The following is a 24,672-nucleotide window of genomic DNA, read 5'->3' as shown; positions in this document are numbered from 1 at the left end:
CTTAGAAGTTTCTAGAAGCCACATAAAAAAGTAAAAGAAAAAAAAAGATGATACTGATTCATGGATGTTTTAATTAACCTAATAGGCTCTAAATTTTGTAATTTCTACATATAATCAATAAAAATTGTTGATAAGTTTAACTTTTATACCACAGTTTTGAAGTAGGATGTGTTTTTAATATTTTACACACTTTAAATCAGGCTTGGCCTTTCGCGTGCACAGGTGGCTCACCTGTGGTGTGAGCTCACCTGTGGTGTGAGCTCACCTGTGGTTTGAGCTCACCTGTGGTTTGAGCTTGCCACCCCGGACAGTGCAGGGCTAAGTCACTGGGGCAGCTTTTAGAGACAGAGACAGGAAAAAGACCATAGGCAGGCTGCTTGAAATTTGGATTGTTTGAAACATTTATGGCAGATTAGGGAGTAGAAAGGGTGTGGCTGGCTTATCCAAGTCACTTCTCAGTCCCACAAGGGACAGATTATAGTGCAGTACTGACAGAATCTGAGTTTGCAAGCCGTTGACCCGTTGACACCTTCCCTAGTGGGTAGGAGGCTTGTCACTGTGGGACGTCAGGGTGGAGGGGGCGAACACTAGTAACAATCTATAAGATGGAAAATGCTACATGGGCTGGCGGTCCTCTGGCATCCAAAATAGACCTCATGGAGTCAAGGGATTAGCTGCTCACCGCCCTGTTAAGAATCACTGAGTTAAGAATCACCGCCTGTGAGTGAGGAGTTCTGAGTTACACAGGCTCCTGGAGTTATTTTGTATCTCTAACTTCCTGTCACTGATACCTGGCCATCCTGGCCTTTCAGCTAATCCAAAAATAGAGAGCAGGGGAGAAGCCAGAGAACTCCGAGGAAGCGATGTGCCGATGTGCCCGATGGGATGACCCCGTGTTCAGGACCTCTTCCCAGGAGATGTCTGCAGGCAGAAGGGCCATAAAGCAGAGTCGTCAGAGACTCTGGCTGCTGTATGGGTATCTGTACTCCTCAGCCTAGTGGCTTCCTGGACAGGCCGGGAGAGTCTGTCTTACTCAACCCTCTATCTATTAAATGCCTTCTGTTTCCACCCTGGGGCACCACAGTGGTTGTCTGACTGTTATCTTTGTAGTTACAAGGTAGTAATCATTTGTTCAACAGGCAATGCAAGTTCTTCATAATGGCAAAGACATCACAGGTATCTCTTTGCCAGCCCCCCTCTCCTCTCTCTCTCTCTTTCTCTCTCTCTCTCTCCCCCCATCTCTCTCTCTTTCTCTCTCTCTCTCTCTCTCTCTCTCTCTCTCTCTCTCTCTGTGTGTGTGTGTGTATGACTATGTTTAAGCATTGTGAGGAGGTAGAACGGGGTTGGTTTACATACCTACTTCCCTCACAAAGTTTGGGAAGTCAAATAGGAAGCAAGACCTTTTGCAAATGTCAGCCCTGCACTCTGTCAGGGGTGCAGATTGGGTCCTTATTTTCTCAAGAATTTTACCTTCCACCTTTTAAAGAGCAAGCACACAAACCCTGCAAACATTCTATGAAGAGAAGGCTAAGGGAGCTCCAACGAGATCAGCAGTCCCATTTCCGTACTTTTCTACAATATGACAATAAACACAGCAAACTGAAGGTATACGAAAAGAACTGTGAACAGATAGATGCCCTCGGAATCCTGGAGCCAGGCTAGGCCAGGAGGGAAGCGTGGTGGCTGCAGAGGGCGGCGGGTTCTGTTTGAATACTCTTCCTTGGAGGGCAGTTAGCTTCTTTCCTTCCCTCCCCCTCCCTTGTTGGCTCCCTCCCTCCTTCCTCCTGAAAGAATTCATTGAAACCATGATTCCTAGCTCTTGCATTTAGGGCCTGGGTATCTAGTTGAGGGAAGGTTGTCTGCAGGGCACTGAGTGGAGGCAGACAGGTACTGGGAACTCTCTTCCTTCCAGCCAGAGCTGTGTGCAGAAAGGGAAGATGTGTTGAAGGTTCTAATGGTAGCCATGCATGAACCTGCCAACTGGAAGCTTCGGGCCAGCCTAGCCTGTCCATCTGTCTGTCTGTCCTGTAGCCAGCTTCCTCTCTTTTCTTGTGTCCCTGTCCTTTATTACCTAACGTCTGTGCCTGTGACCCACTTCCTGTGTCCCTTCTGCTCCTTTGCCATCCCTCTCCTCCAAGGCCTGGCTCAGGGTCATCTGCATCAGAATGCTTGCAGAGGCTTGTCCCAGACCTTGCTGAGAGCGATCAAATTACAAATCCTGCTGGATTTGGAGACCTTCCCTTACTCCATTGCTTGTAGCAGTGTAGCCAGTTAGGACACAGGAACCCCTAGTTCACCACCTCTACATTCACAGTCTTATACCCTGGACCCACAATGCCTTGCCTGCTTCAGTCATAGCAATGAGCGCTGGAGTGTAGGAGTGAGAAGATGAAGGCAAACCCCTTTGCCTGAAACTGTTCTTCACTCAGAAAACCAGGAAAAATAAAAACAAGCAAGCAGCAGCAACAACAACAAAACCTACTGCAATTGTGGTAACTCTTCAAACCTTTTATAACTGTGAGATCATTATTTTTAGCCCCTTTCTCTCGCATGCTTATTAAAAATTAAAATGCCTTTATTAAGTCTGATACCCCCTGGAGCTGTCTTTTAGACCCCCCATCTCCATCCCCAACCTTTTAACATCAACCAAGGCAGGAGAAAAAGGAGCACAGGTATTCCTCAGTCTGATGCCAGAGGATGGCCAGGAGGAGCTCATGTGTACATTGGCCTAAACAGTCTCAAACACAAGAAGGAGGACAGGAAGGACGCACAGACCCAGGACTGGCCTGGAGATGGAGGAATGTGTCCTTGTCCTTCAAGAGCCCTGATCCTTTCCATAACACAGGGACAAAGCCTAAGGACTGCTGTGCTAATCAGAATGCATAAGCCTGCCCCTGTGGAGAACACACAGCAGGTGTCTCTCCCTGGATCACCAGCTCAAGCCCTGGATCAATTTAAGAACACTCTAGCCGGTCTGTTAGGGCGGGTGCCCTGAGCAGACCTTGGGCGCAAACTCCGCAGCTAGTCCCCACAACACCCAGAGGAAGCTCCACTCCCAGGTGCTTTTACACACCCAAGATCCCAGGATCCCAGGAGCTTGGTCACACCAGGATCTCAGAGTCCCAGAGGCAGCTTGACTCCCAGGAGCTCAGACACACCCAGGATCTCAGGATCACAGAGACAGCTTGACTCTGAGGAGTTCTGACACAACCAGGATCACAGGAAGGACAGGTTCTTGTCAGATATAGGGAGGGCAGGTAGCACTAGAGATAACCAGATGGTAGGAGGCAAGTGTAAGAACATGAGCAACAGAAACCAAGGTTACTTGGCATCATCAGAACCCGATTCTTCCACCATAACAGTCCTGGACACATCATCACACCGGAAAAACAAGATTTGGATCTAAAATCACTTCTCATGATGACATAGAGGACTTTAAGAAGGATATAAATAACTCCCTTAAAGAAATACAGGAGAACACAGGTAAGTGGCTAGAAGCCCTTAAAGAGAAAACACAAAAATCCCATAAAGAATTACAGAAAAACATTATCAAACAGATAAAGGAAATGAACAAAACCATCCAGGATCTAAAAATGGAACTAGAAACAGTAAAGAAGTCACAAAGTGAGACAACCCTGGAGTTAGAAAACCTAGGAAAGAGATCAGGAGTCATAGATGCAAGCATCACCAACAGAATACAAGAGATAGAAGAGAGAATCTCAGATGCAGAAGAAACCATAGAAAACATTAACACAACAAAGAAAATGCAAAATGCAAAAAGCTCCTAACTCAAAACATCCAGGAAATCCAGAACACAATGAGAAGACCAAACCTAAGGATAGTAAGTATAGAAGAGAGTAAAGATTCCCAACTTAAAGGGCCAGTAAATATCTTCAACAAAATTATAGAAGAAAACTTCCCTAACCTAAAGAAAAAGATGCCCATGAACATACAAGAAGCCTACAGAACTCCAAATAGACTGGACCAGAAAAGAAATTCCTCCTGTCACATAATAATCAAAACACCAAATACACTATACAAAGAAAGAATATTAAAAGCAGTAAGGGAAAAAGGTCAAGTAACATATAAAGGCAGACCTATCAGAATTATACCAGATTTCTCACCAGAGACCATGAAAGTTAGAAGATCCTGGGCAGATGTCATTCAGACCCTAAGAAAATACAAATGCTAGTCCAGGCTACTACACCCAGCAAAACTCTCAATTAACATAGATGGAGAAAACAAGATATTCTGTGACAAAAAACAAATTTACTTGATCTTTCCACAAATCCATCCCTACAAAGGGTAATAGATGGAAAACACCAACCCAGGAGAGAAACTACAACCTAGAAAAAACAAGAAAATAATCTTTCAACAAATCCACACAAACATAATTCCACCTCTAACAACAAAAATAACAGGAAGTAACAGTCACTTTTCCTTAATATCTCTTAATATGAAAATTAATATTACAAACATATCCTAATAGATTGAAATTCAAAAATATGAGGAATTAGAAATCTATTAGCTGTCATCCAGTGATCTCTCTAATTTGGTAATTGGAGAAATATGTCCAATATTGTACAATCCATATATACTTTTTGCTTGTTTGAATGTGACAGTGTCTTGCTGTGTACCACATAATGGTCTTGAAATCACACTTCTCCTATCTCAGCCTCTCTATTAGTAGGATTGTTTATTTGATGCTTTTACACTGTACTATGGTTTTCAGAAGCGCTTACATATTTCAAAATTATTTGTATAGCCAAAAGAAACATAGACAATTAATTTGGGAGGTGGCTTATAAGAGAAGAACAAAGACTGAGACTGAATGTTTTGCTTGATATTTATAATTATTGAATCAATTTTGAAGAAGATGACTTTAAGTTACTTATTTTTTTCTGAAATGAATGCTTTTCAAAATAATCACAGCCAATGAACCAGACTCCTACCCTTACCTAATATCTGTGCCACCCTCTAAGCTATTCATTGAAACAGTTCATGAATGACTTCATGGATAGACCATCTTAATACACACACCGTTTCTTAAATGAATGTAACCTGCTCCCTGCGGGCTGAGAATGATGACAATCACTCAAGTCAAATAGCTTTGACCATAGCAGGAAATCTGTATCCAAATAATTGTGCCTACAATTCATTCCTTGGTGTAGCAGAACTGTCAACTCTTAGCTTAGCTACTATGGAGGTAAAATCCTTTGGTGATGTAAGGGACATCAAAGTACAGCTTTATTACAATGAACTCAAATGTCTAAAAATTGTTCTTCATTTGGGTTTATACCACAGTAAGAGCTAAGATTTTAAAACAAATTATTAAAAACAAATAAACAAGCAAAAAGACTTTATCTTTTTATGCTCATTTAATAACATGCCCATCATTTTTATGATTGGTATAAAATATACATTGTGTTGAATATGATAAAAATAAAAATAAGAAAACCAAAAAATAATACTCCAACTGGGGAGAGATGGCTCAGTGGTTAAGATCACTGGCTGTTACTCCAGAGGACTTGGGCTCAACCTCTAGCACCTGCATGGCAGCTAATGCACTCCTCTGTAACTCTAGTTGGAGAGGATACAATATCCTTTTATGGTCTCTGTGGGTACCTAGGGTACCTGGCACAGACATATAGCTTGGCAAAATAAATAATTTTTTTAAAGAATATACTCAAACTGGGTGGTAGTGGTGCATGCCTTTAATCCCAGTACTTGGGAGGCAGAGGCAAGCGGAGCTCTTTAAGTTTGAAGTCAGCCTGGTCTACAGAGTGAGTTCTAGGTCAGCCAGGGCTATACAGAGAAACCCTGTCTCAATCAATCAATCATCAATCAATCAATCAATACCAAATCAAAACCAACTAATCAACCAAACACCACACATCATATTGTTCCCAACAACCTAGGAAACAGCAGCTACTCTGAGGTAGGAGCTGAGTTCAGTGTGACAAACTGATTGAGTTATACTAGCTAGGCTGGAGGACGGAAGGAAGCACAGATGTCATTGTGCATCTGTGTGTGTGTGTGTGTGTGTGTGTGTGTGTGTGCATATCTGCATGTGTGTACTGTGTGCATGCATATGTGTGCTTATGCATGTAAGCATGTACTTGTACATAGGAGGGTTGACTCAGGCACATTAAGCCCTTCAGTCTAATGTATGGAGAACACTAATGGACTGTGTGTGATAAGGGCTGTAGGCATCGAGGAGGAACAGTGGACTCAGCCTGAGAGCCAGAAGCAGAAGAACCCTCCTAGGCGTCTATGAAGCCCTCGGAGTGTGTGTGGTTGGGCTGGGTAGGGGCGAGTAAGCAGGAGGACAGGATCTAAGTGTTAGGTCTACCAAGCCTGGTGCAAACAAGCAGTGATTCCTGAGAGTTCTGAAATCTTCATGCTCACGTGAGGGTTTCTTCCTGGCCTTACCTCTTGGTGTTTGTTTTCTTTAATTAGCTGAAGGATATATACATTTTAAGAAAACTTTCAGTCTTTTTTCCTGTTAGCTAAAATAATAGGAGTAAGGATTTCTTCTATGGTTGAGGGATAAAACAGCTATGTGATCAGAGTGGCCACACCATGCCAGACTTGAGACTGCTCAGACCCAGGTCAGGGGTAGGGACAGAGAGAACAGACAAGGAGTAGGGGTCTGGAAGGGTCAATGGACACTTGTTGGTCATGTAGAAAAGCAATCAATGGCCAACTTACCACACCAATGGAGAAATAGTTGTTCATGATGTTGTATGGGACCTGGTCTCCATTCTCCACCTCTTCCCTGGGCATGACCTCTAGGTACCAACGGTCCAGCATCACCAAGGGGCTCTGTTCAATTTCCTTCAGGATTTTGGTCAAGCTGCCCCCTTCGTAACCTATGAATATGGGCATGGTATGTACCACCAGAGCACAGAGCAAGGTTGTTGTTCATGCAGAGCAAGTAACTCTTTAGGCATTTGTGGCTACAATACTTCTAGGCATCTTTGGGCTAGAGCTACCTATGTTCTCTGAGCCAGAGAGAAGGGGGAAGACAGTAAGGAGTAATTAGCAAGTGTTTGAGTATGAGTGGGAATCCTGAGAGCAAGGTATGGAATACATGTTGGCTAGAGGTAGGCAAGGTCTGGAGCCGAAGCAGTTCTGGAGAGTGGATGAGCTGACGGATGAACCTATGACATCTGCAGGAGTGGATAGAGCTAAGGATTATGTTAATCAAAATAGCTAGACTTGAGTATTATATGTTTTCTTTTATATGTAGAATAAAGATGAAGCATGTCTATCAATCTATTATCTATCTTCTATCACTATCTATCTATCTATCTATCTATCATCTATCTATCTATCTATCTACCTATCTATCAATCTATCATCTGTCTTCTATCACCATCTATCTATCTATCTATCTATCTATCTATCTATCTATCTATCTATCTCTATCTATCTATCTATCTATCTATCTATCTTCTATCACCATCTATCTATCTACCGATCTATCTATCTATCTATCTATCTATCTATCTATCTATCTATCTATCTATCCATCTATCCACCCACCTACCAGAAATGAAAGTAGAAGGATATGGTGGTTTGACTAGGAATGGCCCTCATAGACTCATGTGTTTGAATGCTTGGCCCATAGGGAGTAATTGGCACTCTCAGGAGGTATGGCCTTGTTAGAGGAAGTGTGTCACTGTGGGCGTGGGCTTTGAGATCCCATATAAGCTCAAGTTACTCCCAGTGTGAAAATCTCCTTCTGCTGCCTGTGGAACCCTTGGCTTCTCCAGTACCATGTCTGCTTACATACTGCCATGCTTCCCACCATGAAGATAATGGACTGAACCTCTGAAACTGTAAGTCAGCCCCAATTAAATGCTTTCCTTTATGAGAGTTGCCTTGATCATGGTGTCTCTTCATAGCAGTAACACCCTAAGGCAGAAGTCTATTGGAAGAGGAAACGGGATAATAGGATATGGCACAATAGAAGGCATGTGTGATAGATAAAATCAAAGAACAGGATAAACATGTATAAAAGGGCTTAACAAAACGTATTCTTTTATACAGTAAATATGCCACTAATTGGAAGAAAGAAAAAGGGAGAAGGAAAGGAAAAGAGGGAGGGAAAGACTTGTGAGCGGCATGGCTGGGAAGTTGTGTGCTGGAGGCAGCAGATCCATCCCAGGATTTCTGCCTCATCCCCCAAGCAAGAACACAGATACTGGCTGGTCTGGCCTGGCCTGGTCTGGTCTTGTTTGCAAAGTCCTCGACCATTGCTCTAGAAGCCATCACCACTCCCTATTCAGCTTAGGGGAGTTTCAAAATGAAAGGCCATTGCCCTGGGAGTCTGATAATCTAGATGTCCCTGGTGTCTTGTAAGTAGTTGGTGATGTGGTATTTCAGTTTCCATCCTGAATCCTGATTGAGACGGGAGGCGGGAGGAATTTCATGCAGGAACTTCTGTTTAATAAACCCATGTGTCAGGATGAGCATCAGGAGGGCACAGGTGAGATCTGTCTGTCCCTTTGGTTGACCATGTCCTGCTGGAGGAGCGAGCATCTCTGACAACTTGAATGCTTGACTCCTGTGTGGTGTCAACGGCATGCATACTCACCTCCTCCCCAGCGGAGACATCGTGCGAGGTCATTCCCTGTTCCAAGAGGCAAGACAGCCACGGGTGGGTGCTTTGCAAAGTTGGCCTTATCTGCAACCCACATGAAAGATCAGACAAGCCACATGATTACAGATGGTTGTGTTATCTTATAATCCCCACCTGCTCCCCACACCACTGCAATCACAGAATTTCTCCTGTGATGGAGAACATACCCTTTGTAGAGGCCATCCACAACATTTGAAGTGTGTTAACTGTTACATGTTTGCTAAAGCTGTCAATCACATCTTCATATTGAGCCAAATCTGTTTCCCTAGAATTTGCACCTATTTATCCCAAACATGTCCAAATTCTGTTCTTCAAGGTGATAGTACACACCTCAAAAACATTAGCCCATGTTGGTCAACATTAACCATGATCATCATGAAAAATGGTAACCAACACTAGTTTCCATTAATTGCCCACAGCAAGCTAACAAAGGCAGATGGAGAAGTGATCCCAGAGCCTGGATCCAACGTGGATCTCTGGCTCCCCCGGAAGAGTGAGTTTCATTTGCCATGGCATCTGCATCTGGATCAACTGAGTCCTGCTAGATGCTGTGGTAGGTGGCCACGGTCAGGCTCTCAGTGTGAGATCTTTGTACACACAATGGATGATTGTACCTTTGACTGGAAAGGGAAGGCGGAGGTTCTGTTACAAGGTGACTGTGACTGGTGTGCAGGAGAGGGCCCCCTAAGAAGCCACATTTCAGTCGAGGCTGGGGAGTACTTCAGATGGGAAGATCACTTGGACAAGGCTCATGTAGGGAGGAAGACAGCTACATTTGAGGGTCTGAGCTGGGCTGGGTGGCTGGAGTCCCACCAGAGAAGGATAAAAGGGAGAGGTCATTCGAAGACCCTCTGTCATTTCCTGAGGAACCACAGGAAGCTTTTGGTGTCTTTTCTGTGCACCACAGACCCACTGATATCAGGCAGAGTGTTTTGGCCACAGCAGGGGAGGTGGGAGGGACAATTTCGGTGGGGCAATGGAGATCATGGCCCAGTGCTTAAAGGAATGAAGAAAGGAGCTTGCTCAGTTATCTCTTTCCTCAGCAGGTTCTGCGAGGAGCCTCTGACCTGTGTGGAAAAGTCCAACTTTCATCTCACAGCATCATCTTTCTCTCTCCCTAGCCACATCTGTCTCCTGTGTCCTCTGCAGAGGGATTCCGTACAGTGTTTCACCAAAGGCTGCTTTCTTCCTCTGAGTGAGTGGGGCAGAGGGGTCTGGGAAGAGCACAGAGGGGTCTGTGATACTGCAGCCAGGAGCTGCCTTTCCTCCCACGGCTCCTGGATGGAGGAGACTTTTCTCTTCACAAACTTAAGAGTTTGTGGCATCAGAGAGCTGTGTGTGTGTATGTGTGTGTTTAAGAGAGAGATGCGTGTGTAAGAGATGTATGGATGTGTAGGAGAGATGTATGTGTGAAAGAGGTGTGTGCGTATGTGTGTGTGTGTGTGTGTGTGTGAGAGAGAGAGAGAGAGAGAGAGAGAGAGAGAAAGAGAGAGAAAGAGAGAGAGAGAGGGGAAGGGAGGGAGGGAGGAATGTGTATTTGATATGTGTATGTCTGGTGTGTATGTGATGTGTGTTATGTGTAATGATGTGTATGAGGTATGTACATGATATGTGTGATGTGTGTGTCTGATATGTGTATGTCTGATTATGTGTATGTGTACATGTCTGAGAAGCATAAGTCTGATGTGTGTGTTATATGTGTGTTATATGTGTGTGTGATGTGTGTGTGTGTGTGTGTCTTTATCTGGTGTGTGTGTTGGGAGGCATTGAAACTGAAGTATGGTCACAGGGAAGCAGCAGCTAGCAGGTGTGCCTTCTCCCCTCCTGCCCCGAAGGCCTCACAGTCCCCACCTGACTTGGCTGGGGTCCAGAATTACATCTTCTCACGTCTTTTTGTTTCCACCATGGCTCTGACCTGGTCACCTCTCACTTGGATCACTGTAGGAGTCTGCTGACTGGTGTCTGCTCCTGTCCTCACCTCTTAGCATGTCATATCTCTCCCAATGCCACGTGATACCTTGGTTCTGCCTTCTTCTAGAAGTGACCCTTGCCTAACTGCTTCTCCCAAAGCCACACTCTACCCAGTGCCCCCCTAAAAGCCACACTCTACCCAGTGCCCCCCTAAAAGCCACACTCAACCCAGTGGCCCCCTAAAAGCCACACTCAACCCAGTGGCCCCCTAAAAGCCACACTCAACCCAGTGGCCCCCTAAAAGCCACACTCTACCCAGCAGCCCCCCTAAAAGCCACACTCTACCCAGTGCCCCCTAAAAGCCACACTCTACCCAGCAGCCCCCCTAAAAGCCACACTCTACCCAGCAGCCCCCCTAAAAGCCACACTCTACCCAGTGCCCCCTAAAAGCTACACTCTACCCAGCAGCCCCCCTAAAAGCCACACTCTACCCAGTGCCCCCTAAAAGCTACACTCTACCCAGCAGCCCCCCTAAAAGCTACACTCTACCCAGCAGCCCCCCTAAAAGCTACACTCTACCCAGTGGCCCCCTAAAAGCCACACTGTACCCAGTGCCCCCTAAAAGCCACACTCTACCCAGTGCCCCCCTAAAAGCCACACTCTACCCAGTGGCCCCCCTAAAAGCTACACTCTACCCAGTGCCCCCCTAAAAGCCACACTCAGCCCAGTGGCCCCCTAAAAGCCACACTCTACCCAGTGCCCCCCTAAAAGCCACACTCTACCCAGTGCCCCCTTAAAAGCCACACTCTACCCAGTGCCCCCCTAAAAGCTACACTTTACCCAGTGCCCCCCTAAAAGCCACACTCAACCCAGTGGCCCCCTAAAAGCTACACTCTACACAGTGCCCCCTAAAAGCCACACTCTACCCAGTGGCCCCCTAAAACCCACACTCTACCCAGTGGCCCCCTAAAAGCCACACTCAACCCAGTGCACCCCTAAAAGCTACACTCTACCCAGTGGCCCCCTAAAAGCCACACTCAACCCAGTGCCCCCCTAAAAGCCACACTCTACCCAGCAGCCCCCCCTAAAAGCCACACTCTACCCAGTGGACCCCTAAAAGCCACACTTGACACAGCGGCCCCCTAAAAGCCACATTCTACCCAGCAGCCCCCCTAAAAGCCACACTCGACCCAGCAGCCCCCCTAAAAGCCACACTCGACCCAGCGGCCCCCCTAAAAGCTACATTCTACACAATGCCTGACACATTCAAGTGAGCCAGCTTCTCATTCCTGCTCTGTCACCCTCTGCAATGTTTCCGACTGCCTTTGGCAATCCCACCTGTTCCTGCCTCAGGGCCTTTGCCTTTGCTGTTCCTTTTGTCTGGACTATTCTCTTAGGCATTCACGAAGCTCAGTTTCCCCCAGTTCTTAGAAGTAGCATCCTTCCCAGTGTGAGGTCTTCCCTGACTCCTAGATCACACCCCACATCTCCCCTCTTCCTGTGCCCCGCCCTTCTTCCATGTTCACTCTGCCATTCCATCCATCTCCCCCATTCCTCTGTGGCCTGCGTCTTTCCTCTAGACCAGAGGGTCTCAACCTTCCACATGCAGAGAGAGACCTTTAATACAGTTCCTCATGTTGTGGTGACGCCCAACCACAAAATTATTTCTGTTGCTACTTCCTAATTCTAATTTGCTACTGTTACGACTCATGATCCAAATATCTGTGTTTTCTGATGGTTTTAGGCAACCTGTAAAGGGGTCATTTGATCTCTGATGGGATCATGACCCACGGGCTGAGAACTGCAGCTCTGGAAGGTAGGCTCCATTAGGGTAGTAATTTGGCCTCTTCGTTCCTTGGTGGCATCTCTAGTTGACTCCGAGAGGGTTTGGCCCATAGAGGTTCAAGGCAGCATTTGTAATGACTGACAGATGGTGTGAAGCAGCCCTGGGCTCATGGCTCTGGTCCTGGCCCTCTTTGATGCCTGCCCACTTCAGTGCCTTTGTGTTCTATATTGCAGACTTTACCTTGGTTCAGCAGGGGTTAGGTCTTAACTATACCCCATCCCTAAGTATCACAGATAAGCCCTATCACTTTCTGGATCCAGGCAGGGCTGGGCGAGCCCTCGGGCCCCCAGCCCTCCAGTCTGCTCCCCTGCCTTTCCCATGTAGGACACAGCTGCTCGGCCTGGTGTTTCTCAGCACTGGTCTGCTCTTTCCAGATGTGCTTTCTGGACTCGTGCTCCAGGTGTTCATCGCTAGAAGATCTGTCACACCTAGCTTCTTGGCTTTACTTAACATCACCCTGACTCCACTTGGATCCCCAGTCCTGCCTCCAGTATGTCTGGTTCTGCTATGGTCCAGCTCTGCCTGTGACATACATGTTTCTAAAGACCAAGTCTACGATGAAAACTCTTCGACCCAGATACCTAATTAATCAAGGGCAGTCCAAGAAGGGTGGGCACCTGGATGGACAAGACATGACTCTGTTCCTTCTTTAGTTCATTGCCTTCTGCTGATTTTGCATCTATTCACTATAAATAACAGGTAAAGGCCTTCCTGGCCATCCTTACCAATGCAATCCAAAATCCAGCCAACTGTCCCATCTCCGCCACAGGCAAGAACCCGGAAGTCTGGGGTATCATGAAAGAAGTTTAATCTGGAAAGAAGCAAGGCCACAGAGGTCTTATTATCAGGTGACTAACACTTTTACTATTTCAACACATATCAAGTGTGCTGTGTGTGCACACGTTAGTGTGCTGTGTGTGCACACGTTAGTGTGTGTGTGCCTGTGTGCATGCATGCATGCATGCATGTGGTGCTGGGGATTGAACCCTGGTGCCCAGCATATGCTAAACAAATGATCAATGAATTACATTACAGCCTTAGCACTGGGTGCTCCTGAGTTGGTCCTCCCTGTTGCCTGGAATCAGGTTCTTTAGGAGTTGAAAGGGTCACTTAGCACTCTGGAAGCAGAATTTACCGTGTAGCACTACCAGCTATGGAGGAGAATCAGTTGTGTGCATATGTGTGTGGGGGGTGCTGACTTCCTAATAGAAGGAGAATCTGAGCCAACATTCAGCATGCAGAAAAAAATTTTTGGGAATTCCTCAACAATATGAGGATTTCACAGTTTTTACATTTTGGCAACAATACAAAGCATCCCTAATAGTTTGACTCCCCTAAGGCTCTCCTGACTGCTGTCTCTAATACTACTCTCACTTAGTTATCTGGGTCTTTATTATTTCCTCTGAGGGTCCCTGCCATGGAGAGCGAGACCCATTTTCCCTGGGAGCATGAATCCGGAAGAGCTGAACCTGGGGTCCATTGACCTTCGGAGGATGTATGTGTCTATGGATATAATTCAGAGGTTTGTGAACTTGGAGAGAAAATATTATGTTAATATCTTCTTTGATCTCTGACACTTAACATTTCTTTCAGTTATGAATGTGGACAACAGTCCCCAGAGGCTTCAATAGCACCTGTAACTTTGTCACAGTGAACACCACAGCTATTTCAACACCTCAGGTCAGCCGTACCACAGCAGGTTACACGTTGTCATTTCTGTAGCTCGTGGCTTTCAGTTCACAGTCATCACTGAATCTGACTATGGGCACTGTTGTTTAATGTGTTGACAGAAGACACTCACTTACATACCACACATTTGTCTTTTTAGTTTTGGGTAACCCCTTCTCAACATAATTAGCTTCACTGGAAATCACATATTATTTCATATTATGCTTTAGAAAATATTGTTTTAGATGGAGTTCATACGCTACCAGATGGTGACAGGAGTCTCTGGCAGGAAAAAGTCAAGAACCCTTGCTTTGTAGAAAATGTGACCCAGGGACACCTTGAGGTGCCAGTTAGGAATCTCAAGGCCTGCACATCTCTTCCCAGTCACATGGTCAGAGGATGCTCTGAGCACGGATGCCTATGTTGGCAAGTCATTATCCCCTTTCCCTTCCCTTGCAGAACCCTGCTCTCCTGCAGGCAGTGCATTCTGAATGGGGGCTCCCTTCATCTGGACGGCCTGTCTGCATACAGATAATCAGGCACTTTGAAGATGCTCTGGGCCCAGCAGCCCTGCAAGTAGCTTGTCACACACAGGGAAAACCAATCGAAGGCCGAGAAGGCTGTGCTCCTGAAATACCCTAGGAGAGAGCGGGCCGAAAAGGTACTTGATGTTTTGATACATGGCGGTGCTGACTGGCAGTAACCGGCAGACGTGCGGCTATGTGGCAATTGCTAGAGTCTGGACCGACTTCTGAGTAAATTTTACAGATTGGTGAATGTGCACCTGTGTGTCGTTCTCCTTTTAACTGGGTCTTGTGCTTCCGTTTCTATAAATAACCCCCCTGCCAGACAACCGGAAAGACAGGGACAAGTTCCATTTTTAGGCACCTTACTCCAGCCCCCTTGGAGGAATCTCAATGACTAAGTAGAAATGCAGGTCAGGGGGTGTGAAAGCCCAGACCAGACCGGGAAGATGGTGCTGGCAGAGCTGCCAGCAGGTGGCGCTAGGGCACCACCTCTGACTGGGTAGATGGCATCAAGGCCATTGAGGGAATTTCTGATGCTGAGGACAAGCTCCACCCACCAGATGTGGGTGGAGCCACCTAGGTCCTGCCCCCTCCTCTCTAACAGTTCTTCCTGTCCTGAGAGGGAATGGAGGTGGGAGAAGGGGCAGGAGGTGTGTAATCTCTGCAAAACTGGGTAATTCAGGGAAAGAATTATTTGGATGGCGAAAATGCTCGCATAGCAGAAGACAGGACAGACTTGGAGTAAATGTGTCCATCTACAGAGACACACACGCACGCACTGTGACGACTCAGCTAACAGCCTTGCAAGTAAGTAAGTCCACGCATGACCTCCCTGTGGGTCCAAAGACTCTGACATCAATACCTCCTTCAGTGACAAGGTACACAGGGCGACTTCCCAAACAAGAACCTTCCCAAACAAGGTGAGGGGTGGGTAAGAAAAGACGGAAGACAGAAAAAGCCAGGGGATTCCAAAGGCGACAAAGGAAGTTGTTTTCTTCAGAGACCAAAGCGGGGCAGAGTGAAGACTGCTGTCCGTACCCTGGTGTAGGACCCCCATTGTCCAGGTTGAAAACTTGTTTGGGGTTGAGCAGGTAGTGAAATTTCCGAAGAATTCTACAGGGGAAAAAAAAAAACACAACAATCGAGGCAGGAAATGGTAGAGTAGCAGTCACGTGGGGGCAAATACCTCTGGACCCATCTGTGGTGAGATCTGCCAGTTGTTAGCACACCTAGCATCCCCAACCACACCCTTACCTATGGCCCAAAGCTGCCCCTCCTTCTGACCCCAGCCCCACCCTGTGGACTGCCAATTGCTATGGCCTTGCTGTCGGGTAGAGGTGGGTCCTCATAGTGCTTGCTTGGGCTCTACGTAATGTTCTTTTTCCAAGCCTGGATCCCTGCTCTCTGTGCCAGCTGCTCATTGCCCAGACTGAGCAGGCCTGGGAGGCAGAGTGGTTTTGTTCACCCTCATCTCTTTTCCCACCCAGCTTCGCCCAAGCCCTGCATTTCCTTTACTGAGAAGGCGGGGTTCGGGCTAGGCCAGGTGGTCCTAAGCAGGCGAGCCTTATCAAGTCTTTTTTTTAATTTTAAGATTTATTTATTTTATTTTTATGTATATGAGTACACCGTTGCTCTCTTAAGACACACCAGAAGAGGACATCTGACCCCACTGCAGATGGTTGTGAGCCACCATGTGGTTGCTAGGAATTCAGGACCTCTGGAAGAGCAGTCAGTGCTCTTAACCACTGAGCCATCTCTCCAGCCCCCTCATCAAGTCTTTTAAACCAAGAAAAGACTTGCAATGGCACAGGAAGGAACAGGTCCCTCAAAACTTGACTCTGACAGCCTTCACAGAGGCTCCAAGGCTAAGCACTAGGTCTATTCTAATCCTTAAGGTAACCTGGGAGAGGTGACGTCATTGCTATTATGTCACAGGGCAGGAAACTGAGGCACTGGTTATTAACTTACCTGGACCAGATGATGAACTGGCCATGGGCCCAGGTTTTTTGTGTTTGTTTGTTTGTTTTTGTTGTTTTTTTTTTTTTGACTGTACAATCTCCTATGTTGGGGCTGAGGAGAGGAAGGGCTTGGGTCAGGGTGTTTTAGCCTATTTTGAAAGAAAAGAGGACCTACCGTTCTCCTTGTCTCCCTCCACTCTTGGGGTTCACCAGGACCAGCAGGGGATGCGTCCCCGGGCTAGGGATGATCTTATACTTAAAAATGAGAAGAAAGAGAAATAAGCCTTATTCACTCGTGGCAGGAGATGAAAGCGGTGTCGAGATAGAGATAGCTTTGGCAGGTGGATGGGAGGCAGGCCCAGGCATGGAGGACAGGAGGAGGAGGGCTGTCTGTCTGCCTGCTGAAATTCCTGGGGAGACACGGCAGGCTCTAGCGGAAGGGACTTTTAAAGGGGGTTAATGGCAGTGAGAGTTGGAGGTTGAGTCAGAGATGGGGGATGACACCTGCTTCAAATTATGCCCACAACGTGAGATCAAAGTAGTCTAGTATAGCAGTTCTCAACCTCCCTAAGGCTGCGACCCTTTAATACAGTTCCTCATGTTGTGGTGACCCCCAACCATAAAGTTATTTTGTTGCTACTTCATAACTGTAATGTTGCTACTGCTATGAACCAATATAAATATCGAATATGTAGGACATCTGGTTTGTGACCCCAAGGGGTCTTGACCCACAGGCTGGGAACCACAGGTTTAGAGGATTCATCCACCAACTCCCGTGCATCAATGAAATGAATGCCCTTGGGGGTGCTCAGGGCCCAGCACCATCCAAATCCTTATGGCCACACCCGATTTTTCCTCCTAAATTCAAGTTTCTCACTGTGGGGTCTAACCTCTTCTGATGTCTTAGTCATTGCTGAGGTCACCTCACCAATGGTACCACACTGACAGGCCCAGACAGGCTGCCTTCCCATAAGCCTAGCCATTCCTCTTGCCGTCATTTTCCTGTTAAAGGTGCAATTAGTCAGCTGGGCATCCAGAGGGAGATCCTGACCCACCATGTCCTTCCCTTAGAATTTCCCTGGCAGCCACCATGGTCCCCATGCCTTTCCTACCCCCACTGTATCCTCCACAGCCCCACCCCAGTCCCTTCCTGGGACAACACATCAATCATGTCACTCCTGCTAAAGCACCCGCAACAACACCCTGATGCTCATAGGATCTGATCTCAGCCTCGCCCCTTTCTTCTGCTCTCTCCTTGTTCCTCCCGTCCCACAGAGACCATCCTAGAAGCCGGCTGGCACCCTCAAGTGAGCAGTCCCTGTTGCCATCCTCCAGTGAGTGTGTCTACCCCCGCTCACACTCTTCCTCTTGTCCTATGGCTTGAAATACTCTCTTTTTTGTAAGCTCTTAAAGAAATCTAGAATAAGCTGGGCGGTGGTGGCACATGCCTTTAATCCCAGCATTTGGGAGGCAGAAACAGGTGGGTGTCTGTGAGTTCCAGGACAGTCTGGTCTATAGAGAGAGTTCCAGGCCAGCCAAGCTACAGAGAAACCCTCTCTTTAAAAAAAATCCAGAATAACCCATGGCCCAGTTCCAGAGCCATCGCCTCTGTGATCTGGCCCTCAGCCAGAACAACTAAAAACTACTGCAGTGTGACCCATGTAGTATATCCTGCTGCAGTGTGACCTGTGTTGTATATCCTGCTGCAGTGTGACCCGTGTAGTCTATCCTGCTGCAGTGTGAGCCGTGTAGTCTATCCTGCTGCAGTGTGACCCGTGTAGTATATCCTGCTGCAGTGTGACCCGTGTAGTCTATCCTGCTGCAGTGTGAGCCGTGTAGTCTATCCTGCTGCAGTGTGAGCCGTGTAGTATATCCTGCTGCAGTGTGACCTGTGTAGTCTATCCTGCTGCAGTGTGAGCCGTGTAGTCTATCCTGCTGCAGTGTGACCCGTGTAGTATATCCTGCTGCAGTGTGAGCCGTGTAGTCTATCCTGCTGCAGTGTGAGCCGTGTAGTATATCCTGCTGCAGTGTGACCCGTGTAGTCTATCCTGCTGCAGTGTGAGCCGTGCAGTCTATCCTGCTGCAGTGTGACCTGTGTAGTATAGCCTGCTGCAGTGTGACCTGTGTAGTATATCCTGCTGCAGTGTGACCCCTGTAGTCTATCCTGCTGCAGTGTGAGCCGTGTAGTCTATCCTGCTGCAGTGTGAGCCGTGTAGTATATCCTGCTGCAGTGTGACCTGTGTAGTCTATCCTGCTGCAGTGTGACCCGTGTAGTCTATCCTGCTGCAGTGTGACCCGTGTAGTCTATCCTGCTGCAGTGTGAGCCGTGTAGTCTATCCTGCTGCAGTGTGAGCCGTGTAGTCTATCCTGCTGCAGTGTGACCCGTGTAGTCTATCCTGCTGCAGTGTGAGCCGTGTAGTCTATCCTGCTGCAGTGTGACCCGTGTAGTATATCCTGCTGCAGTGTGAGCCGTGTAGTATATCCTGCTGCAGTGTGACCCGTGTAGTATATCCTGCTGCAGTGTGACCCGTGTAGTATATCCTGCTGCAGTGTGACCCGTGTAGTATATCCTGCTGCAGTGTGAGCCGTGTAGTATATCCTGCTGCAGTGTGAGCCGTGTAGTCTATCCTGCTGCAGTGTGACCCGTGTAGTCTATCCTGCTGCAGTGTGAGCCGTGTAGTATATCCTGCTGCAGTGTGACCTGTGTAGTCTATCCTGCTGCAGTGTGAGCCGTGTAGTCTATCCTGCTGCAGTGTGAGCCGTGTAGTATATCCTGCTGCAGTGTGACCCGTGTAGTCTATCCTGCTGCAGTGTGACCCGTGTAGTATATCCTGCTGCAGTGTGAGCCGTGTAGTATATCCTGCTGCAGTGTGACCCGTGTAGTATATCCTGCTGCAGTGTGACCTGTGTAGTATATCCTGCTGCAGTGTGACCCGTGTAGTATATCCTGCTGCAGTGTGAGCCGTGTAGTCTATCATGCTGCAGTGTGAGCCGTGTAGTCTATCATGCTGCAGTGTGAGCCATGTAGTCTATCCTGCTGCAGTGTGACCTGTGTAGTATAGCCTGCTGCAGTGTGACCTGTGTAGTATATCCTGCTGCAGTGTGACCCGTGTAGTCTATCATGCTGCAGTGTGAGCCATGTAGTCTATCCTGCTGCAGTGTGAGCCGTGTAGTCTATCATGCTGCAGTGTGAGCCATGTAGTCTATCCTGTTGCAGTGTGACCTGTGTAGTATAGCCTGCTGCAGTGTGACCTGTGTAGTATATCCTGCTGCAGTGTGACCTGTGTTGTATATTTTGCTGCAGTGTGACTCATATCCTGGAGGGTTTATATTTATTTCTTAGCATTTATTTTTTTGTCCTTCATTTGTAGGTGAAACTTTAGACTACCAAACAGACGGAAACACTGAGAGCAGAGTGGAACTTCTGTGGTTCCCATGATGCTGATGCAGCAGTGAGGCCTTGGTCAGTTTTTGTGGATTCAGTATGGATTCAGAATATCAATTGTGGGATATTCCCACACAGAGATACAGCTTGGCTTCATGGTTAACATTTAATTTAACATGTGTTAGTTTTAAACTCCACACCTATCACACCTGACAGGTTTGCAAAGTGCAGTGCTTGTTGTTTATGATCTTAAAGAATTCTCTGGTCTCCTAGGGTAATTGTGTGATACCCAGAAGCATTTTGGAGCCAGGGAGTAAGCCCTTAAGTCTGGGGGATAATATTAAAGTAGTCGATAGTCCATATTGCATGGGACCTGCCAGTGAGATTGATGCCACTTATATCTCTTGCCTCTGCATGTGTGCGTGTGCGTGTATGTGTGTATGTATGTGTGGGCATGTGTGTGTGTTCTCTTCTACATGTCTAGACCCCTTTCTTTGTGGTGTCTAGACTCTTTTACAGGTGTCTAGAACCTTCCCTTTTGAGCTTCTAGTGCAATGGTTCTCAACCTGCAGGTCATGACCTGGGGCCGATGCTCGAACAATCATTTCACACGTGTGGCATCTCAGAGATCCTGCATATATCGGATGTGTACATTATGATTCATAACGGCAGCCACACTGCAGTTATGAAGCAGCAACAACATAATGTTATGGTTGGGTCGGTTCGCCATGCAGAGCAGTGCTTAGGAAGGTCTGGAGCACCCTCCCCAACCATGGCCCATGTCATTTTTTATCTTGCATCTTCAATATCAATTTATCTTATAATTTCAAAGCACGCAATCTCATGATCCCAGTCTTACGCATTGTGGGAAGCGGGCCGCCTAGGATGCTGAGCCCATTCTTAACACAAGAAAACGTAAGCTTGGAGGCAAAGGCTCCATTTTCCTAGTTCCTGTTCTGAAATTCTTTGCATCTCTTCAGGCTGCCCTCTCTGGATTGAGAACCTGTTGATCTGGTCTGTTTGTGTTGATCAGCCAATCACCTTGCTTGCTGCTTGTCTACCTGGTGGCAATCAAAGGTTAACCCCTGAGGCCCAGGTAAATGTCCCCCTGTGACAGAACTGGCCTCCAAGAAAGCAAATGCTGGGATGCATTCTTTGGGATCCAAGCCCCACCCTCCCTGTCCCAGCCTCTGGACCCACTTAGACAAGTGTTGACTCATTCATGCGTTACCTGCGTTACAAGTTCACCCTTGGAGGCCACACTGCCGTCCGACTTCCCTCCTTGCCGGTCCTGGGAAAGAGAACACAAGCATTCTTTGAAGAGGACAAGGCCTACACTGAGGACAAGAGGAGATCAGAGAGTCACAACAAACGACAGTCAAAGCAAACTGCTCAGCCAGGTAGAAAACCGTGAGCGTTCAAAGCGGGACGTCCGATCACAGAAAAGGATGCACCCCACAGGTCGCTTGGGCCTCCCCATCACTGTAACCTGCAATTATACCACTTGTGATGACTGTAACCTTAGGACATGGTAAGGACGTGGTAGGAAATGAAGTAGGCGGGGAATCGGCTTGTTGGCCGAGGGCTTTAAAAACTGTGAGAAGCCAGTTGATTTTCTTGCTCAGTGGGACTTGACACCATGGGTGGCTTCAGTTCCTGTCTTTGCTTGTTTTACTTTCTTTCAAAGTTCACTGTTTATTCTGTTGCAATTTGTCTAGCAAACAATGTGGAATATGCAATGTGCAATATAGTGTGTGTGTGTGTGTGTGTGTGTGTGTGTGTGCCATGAATGGCTGTGTGCCTTTGCACACACACAAGTGACTGCTGCCTGTGCAGACAGCATTGGCTTTACCACATATTCAGACCCAGAGCCCTGGTGGGGCCAGGACCACTTACTCGGGTGACGGGGCATATGGAGGTAGGCAGCAAAATGTGGTCTTTGAGTTCCCCACCGTCGCAGACCGTCGATAATTCACATTTGCGGTGAAACTGGAGAGAAAAATGAAGAGAGGATGAGCAGAAGTGACCAAGGAGACACTGGGTAGGTAGGCAACACATCGAGGTTTTTCTGGGGAAGCAAGCTGTCCAGTGCCCCTGAGTCTTGAAGCACTGCTGCCTTTGGCTTTGACAGGATTGTTGAGTATGTCTGACCATGTAGCATGTCTGCCAGGGGCACAGAAATGACAGCTAGAGTTGCCCTTTGGGTTGGCACCCTGAGTGGTTCTATACCCCTGTGCCTGGATCTCTGGGTTAGAAAATCTGAAGGAAGGCTACCTCTGAGAGAACCCGTGGGGGGCTGGAGCAAAGCATCAACCGCACTCCTTCATCGTGAGAGGGCTTGAAGGCGTCTCCCCTTCAGGGCTGATACCTAGCCAGGGGGTACAAGGCACAGCCTGGGATTGGCTTTTGGAGGAAGGCTGGGTAGTCCTGTGGTACCTGCCACGTTTAGAATGTTGTGGACGCTGGCACGAGTTTGGCAAGACCAGGCCCCTGGGCAAGGCAGAGTCCTGCTGAGAGGAATGAGCCTTTGGGCCAAAGTCTAACTCTAAGGTGTAAAGAGGGGGCTTTCCAGGATTTAATCCCTCTCCCAACCTGTCCGGTACCGCATCCCCGGGCGAAGGACACTCATAATCTAGCCGGCTCTTCCCGGGTGTTGGTCAAGTAGGCAGGAGCAGGTTGGCTAACTTCTTACACGGCCGTTTCTCTGGGCAACTTGAGGCTGAGAGGCTTGAATGGGCCTGCGGGCTCTGAGCTATCCTCTTAGCCTCATCCCCCTCACTCTACACACACCTTCTGGAGGGAGGTCACTACCCCCAGGCTACAGCTCAAACAAAACCCACACTGCAAAGAAGTAGGGCCGCCCTGGGCACCGACCCACCGTCATCCGGCACCACACGCAGTGCCGCGCGGTGACACTCTGGTAGCACTTGATACTTTTGTGGCACCGGTCACACTTGACGGAGGAGTTCCCTTCCACCCACGCGTGCTGCATCACCTGTGGGAGGGAAGGGAAGGATACCAGGGAAGGCAGTGGAATCACGCCCCTGGGCCCAGGGCTACAAAGAAGTGGGCGGCGCAAGGAGCCCAGAGGGCCCTGTTTCCTCAGTGTGGAAGCTTACTGGATGCAGAGTGCCACCTGCCTGATCAACGCTATGCTAAGCAAAACAGGTTAAAACCCGGTTCCATTTTGCCTGTCCTAGCTCTCACCCCGGCAGGCAAACATCTAGCTGCAGCTGCCCGCAGTCCCTCTGTCTTGTAGAACTCGCAGGCTGCTGAGACTCATGTAGGCCTCATGTAGGCCCCTTTCTGTGGGGCAGTGTAGTGTAGGGGAAGCCAGAGGCCTGCGGTGTGGACCAAATCCGTGGAGTTACCCATTTTGCACAGGGTGACTTTTGGCCAGTTTCTGGACCTCTCTGAGTCTCTGGCCCCTCCTCTTTAGACCCCGGCATGAGGCACCTCTGGGATTCACTGAACAGGACATCTGGAAGGCTTCCGTGGTGCACGTCTCTGGTTAGCTCACTTCCTTTGTTTCCCCAGATGTCTCTTGCAATCACCTGAGGATTCTATAGAAATCCTAGTGACCACTCCATACTCCAAATGAATGAGTCTCTAGGGGCAGGCCCCGGAGGTTTGGCGGAAATCTCTCTATATGATTTAAATTCACATACGTTAAGGTGCCTGGGTGCTTATAATGTCATGGTGCCTGAGAAGCAGGAAGAAGGAGGCTAGACTACAGAGTCTAAAGCCATCAGTCAGGGTCCCTGTCAGACCCATTTTCTTGGCCATCTGACGCATCAGCTACATGGCTGGGAAATGCCACAGGGCAGATCAGGGGCGGTGTATGCACACCTCTAACAAAAGCAGGAACCTCTGACCCACTGCCTGGGAGCCTCTGAACTCAGACCTCTCCCCCCCTGGAATCCCATAGAACATTCCATGGGATTCCAAGGTGTCCTGAAGCACAGCGGGAAGATGTGGAAAAGTGGGGACAGATCTCAAAATGCCCAGCTTCAAATACTATATTAGAAACACATAAAATATTTACACGATATAATCCATATTTGCAATCCAAACAAGAATAAGTGCTTTAAATTTCTTAGCGGCTAAGTTCTGTGACGCTATTAACCGGGAATATTTTTCCTAATTTATCGCTCCAAAACATGTGTCACACTTGATTTGTCGCTTCTCACATTCAGTTGTATCGGTGAGGGGGACAAAGAAGTCACTCTGTGAACTTGAAGTCTACACAGTTATACGGCCTATGCGCTGAGATTATTGTTTCCATTTTGCAGAGGGACAAATAGAGGCTTCAGGGACGTGAGTGACTGGATTTGGGTTCTAAGGCCCGTGAGTAGCCACCCAGGGACCCACAGCCAGGTCTTTGGACTCAAGGTTGTTGCCCCAACACTGTGTTGCTTTCTTCAGCCTGTCTGGGGTCTGAGAGACTTGGGCTGTCCCTGCAGGCTCACAGGAGTGTGGATGTGCTCTGCCGGCTCCTCAGCCGTGTGACCCTGCTCTCTGTGTCAGATGACGAGAGAGGCCAGAGCATAGGAGGTCCACTGTGGGGGCCCTGGTGGAAGATGGACGTGGAGGCGTACGTATGGTTGCGGAGGCGTACGTATGGTTGCGGAGGCATGCAGTGGCTATGGGGCATGCGCATGAGGAGTCCTGTGAGGCGCCTACCTCCTAGGAGGTCTTCCGTGGGAAAGCGGTGAGTATCCTACCTTCTG

At 47.9% G+C, this 24,672-nt stretch overlaps 1 protein-coding gene and 1 long non-coding RNA gene across 3 annotated transcripts in view; one reads left to right on the top strand and one right to left on the bottom strand.

Moving 5' to 3' along the window:
• Dgkg (diacylglycerol kinase gamma) overlaps positions 1-24,672 on the bottom strand; it is a 194,191-nt gene that overhangs the window by 84,690 nt on the left and 84,829 nt on the right. Inside the window, exons 12-19 of one of the 2 annotated variants that reach the window (XM_052158095.1) lie at positions 22,821-22,937; positions 21,839-21,931; positions 21,174-21,233; positions 16,733-16,806; positions 15,638-15,712; positions 13,130-13,215; positions 8,603-8,692; positions 6,712-6,872 (exon numbers count right to left, since the gene is read on the bottom strand). In XM_052158095.1, the coding sequence (XP_052014055.1) occupies positions 6,712-6,872; positions 8,603-8,692; positions 13,130-13,215; positions 15,638-15,712; positions 16,733-16,806; positions 21,174-21,233; positions 21,839-21,931; positions 22,821-22,937 (756 nt within the window). Of the gene's footprint in view, positions 1-6,711; positions 6,873-8,602; positions 8,693-13,129; positions 13,216-15,637; positions 15,713-16,732; positions 16,813-21,173; positions 21,234-21,838; positions 21,932-22,820; positions 22,938-24,672 lie in introns of both variants that reach the window. The other variant, XM_052158094.1, reaches the window with a different exon arrangement.
• LOC127665608 (uncharacterized) lies at positions 13,808-21,174 on the top strand. Its single transcript, XR_007973471.1, has 4 exons — positions 13,808-13,926; positions 14,532-14,733; positions 19,929-20,020; positions 20,923-21,174. It is a non-coding gene; the product is annotated as an uncharacterized LOC127665608 (long non-coding RNA).

The sequence above is a fragment of the Apodemus sylvaticus genome, chromosome 15, assembly GCF_947179515.1.
Source record: "Apodemus sylvaticus chromosome 15, mApoSyl1.1, whole genome shotgun sequence".
Taxonomy (NCBI): Eukaryota; Metazoa; Chordata; class Mammalia; order Rodentia; family Muridae; genus Apodemus; species Apodemus sylvaticus.
Note: the sequence above shows the minus strand (reverse complement) of the source record. Positions and strands in the feature narration are given on the sequence as shown.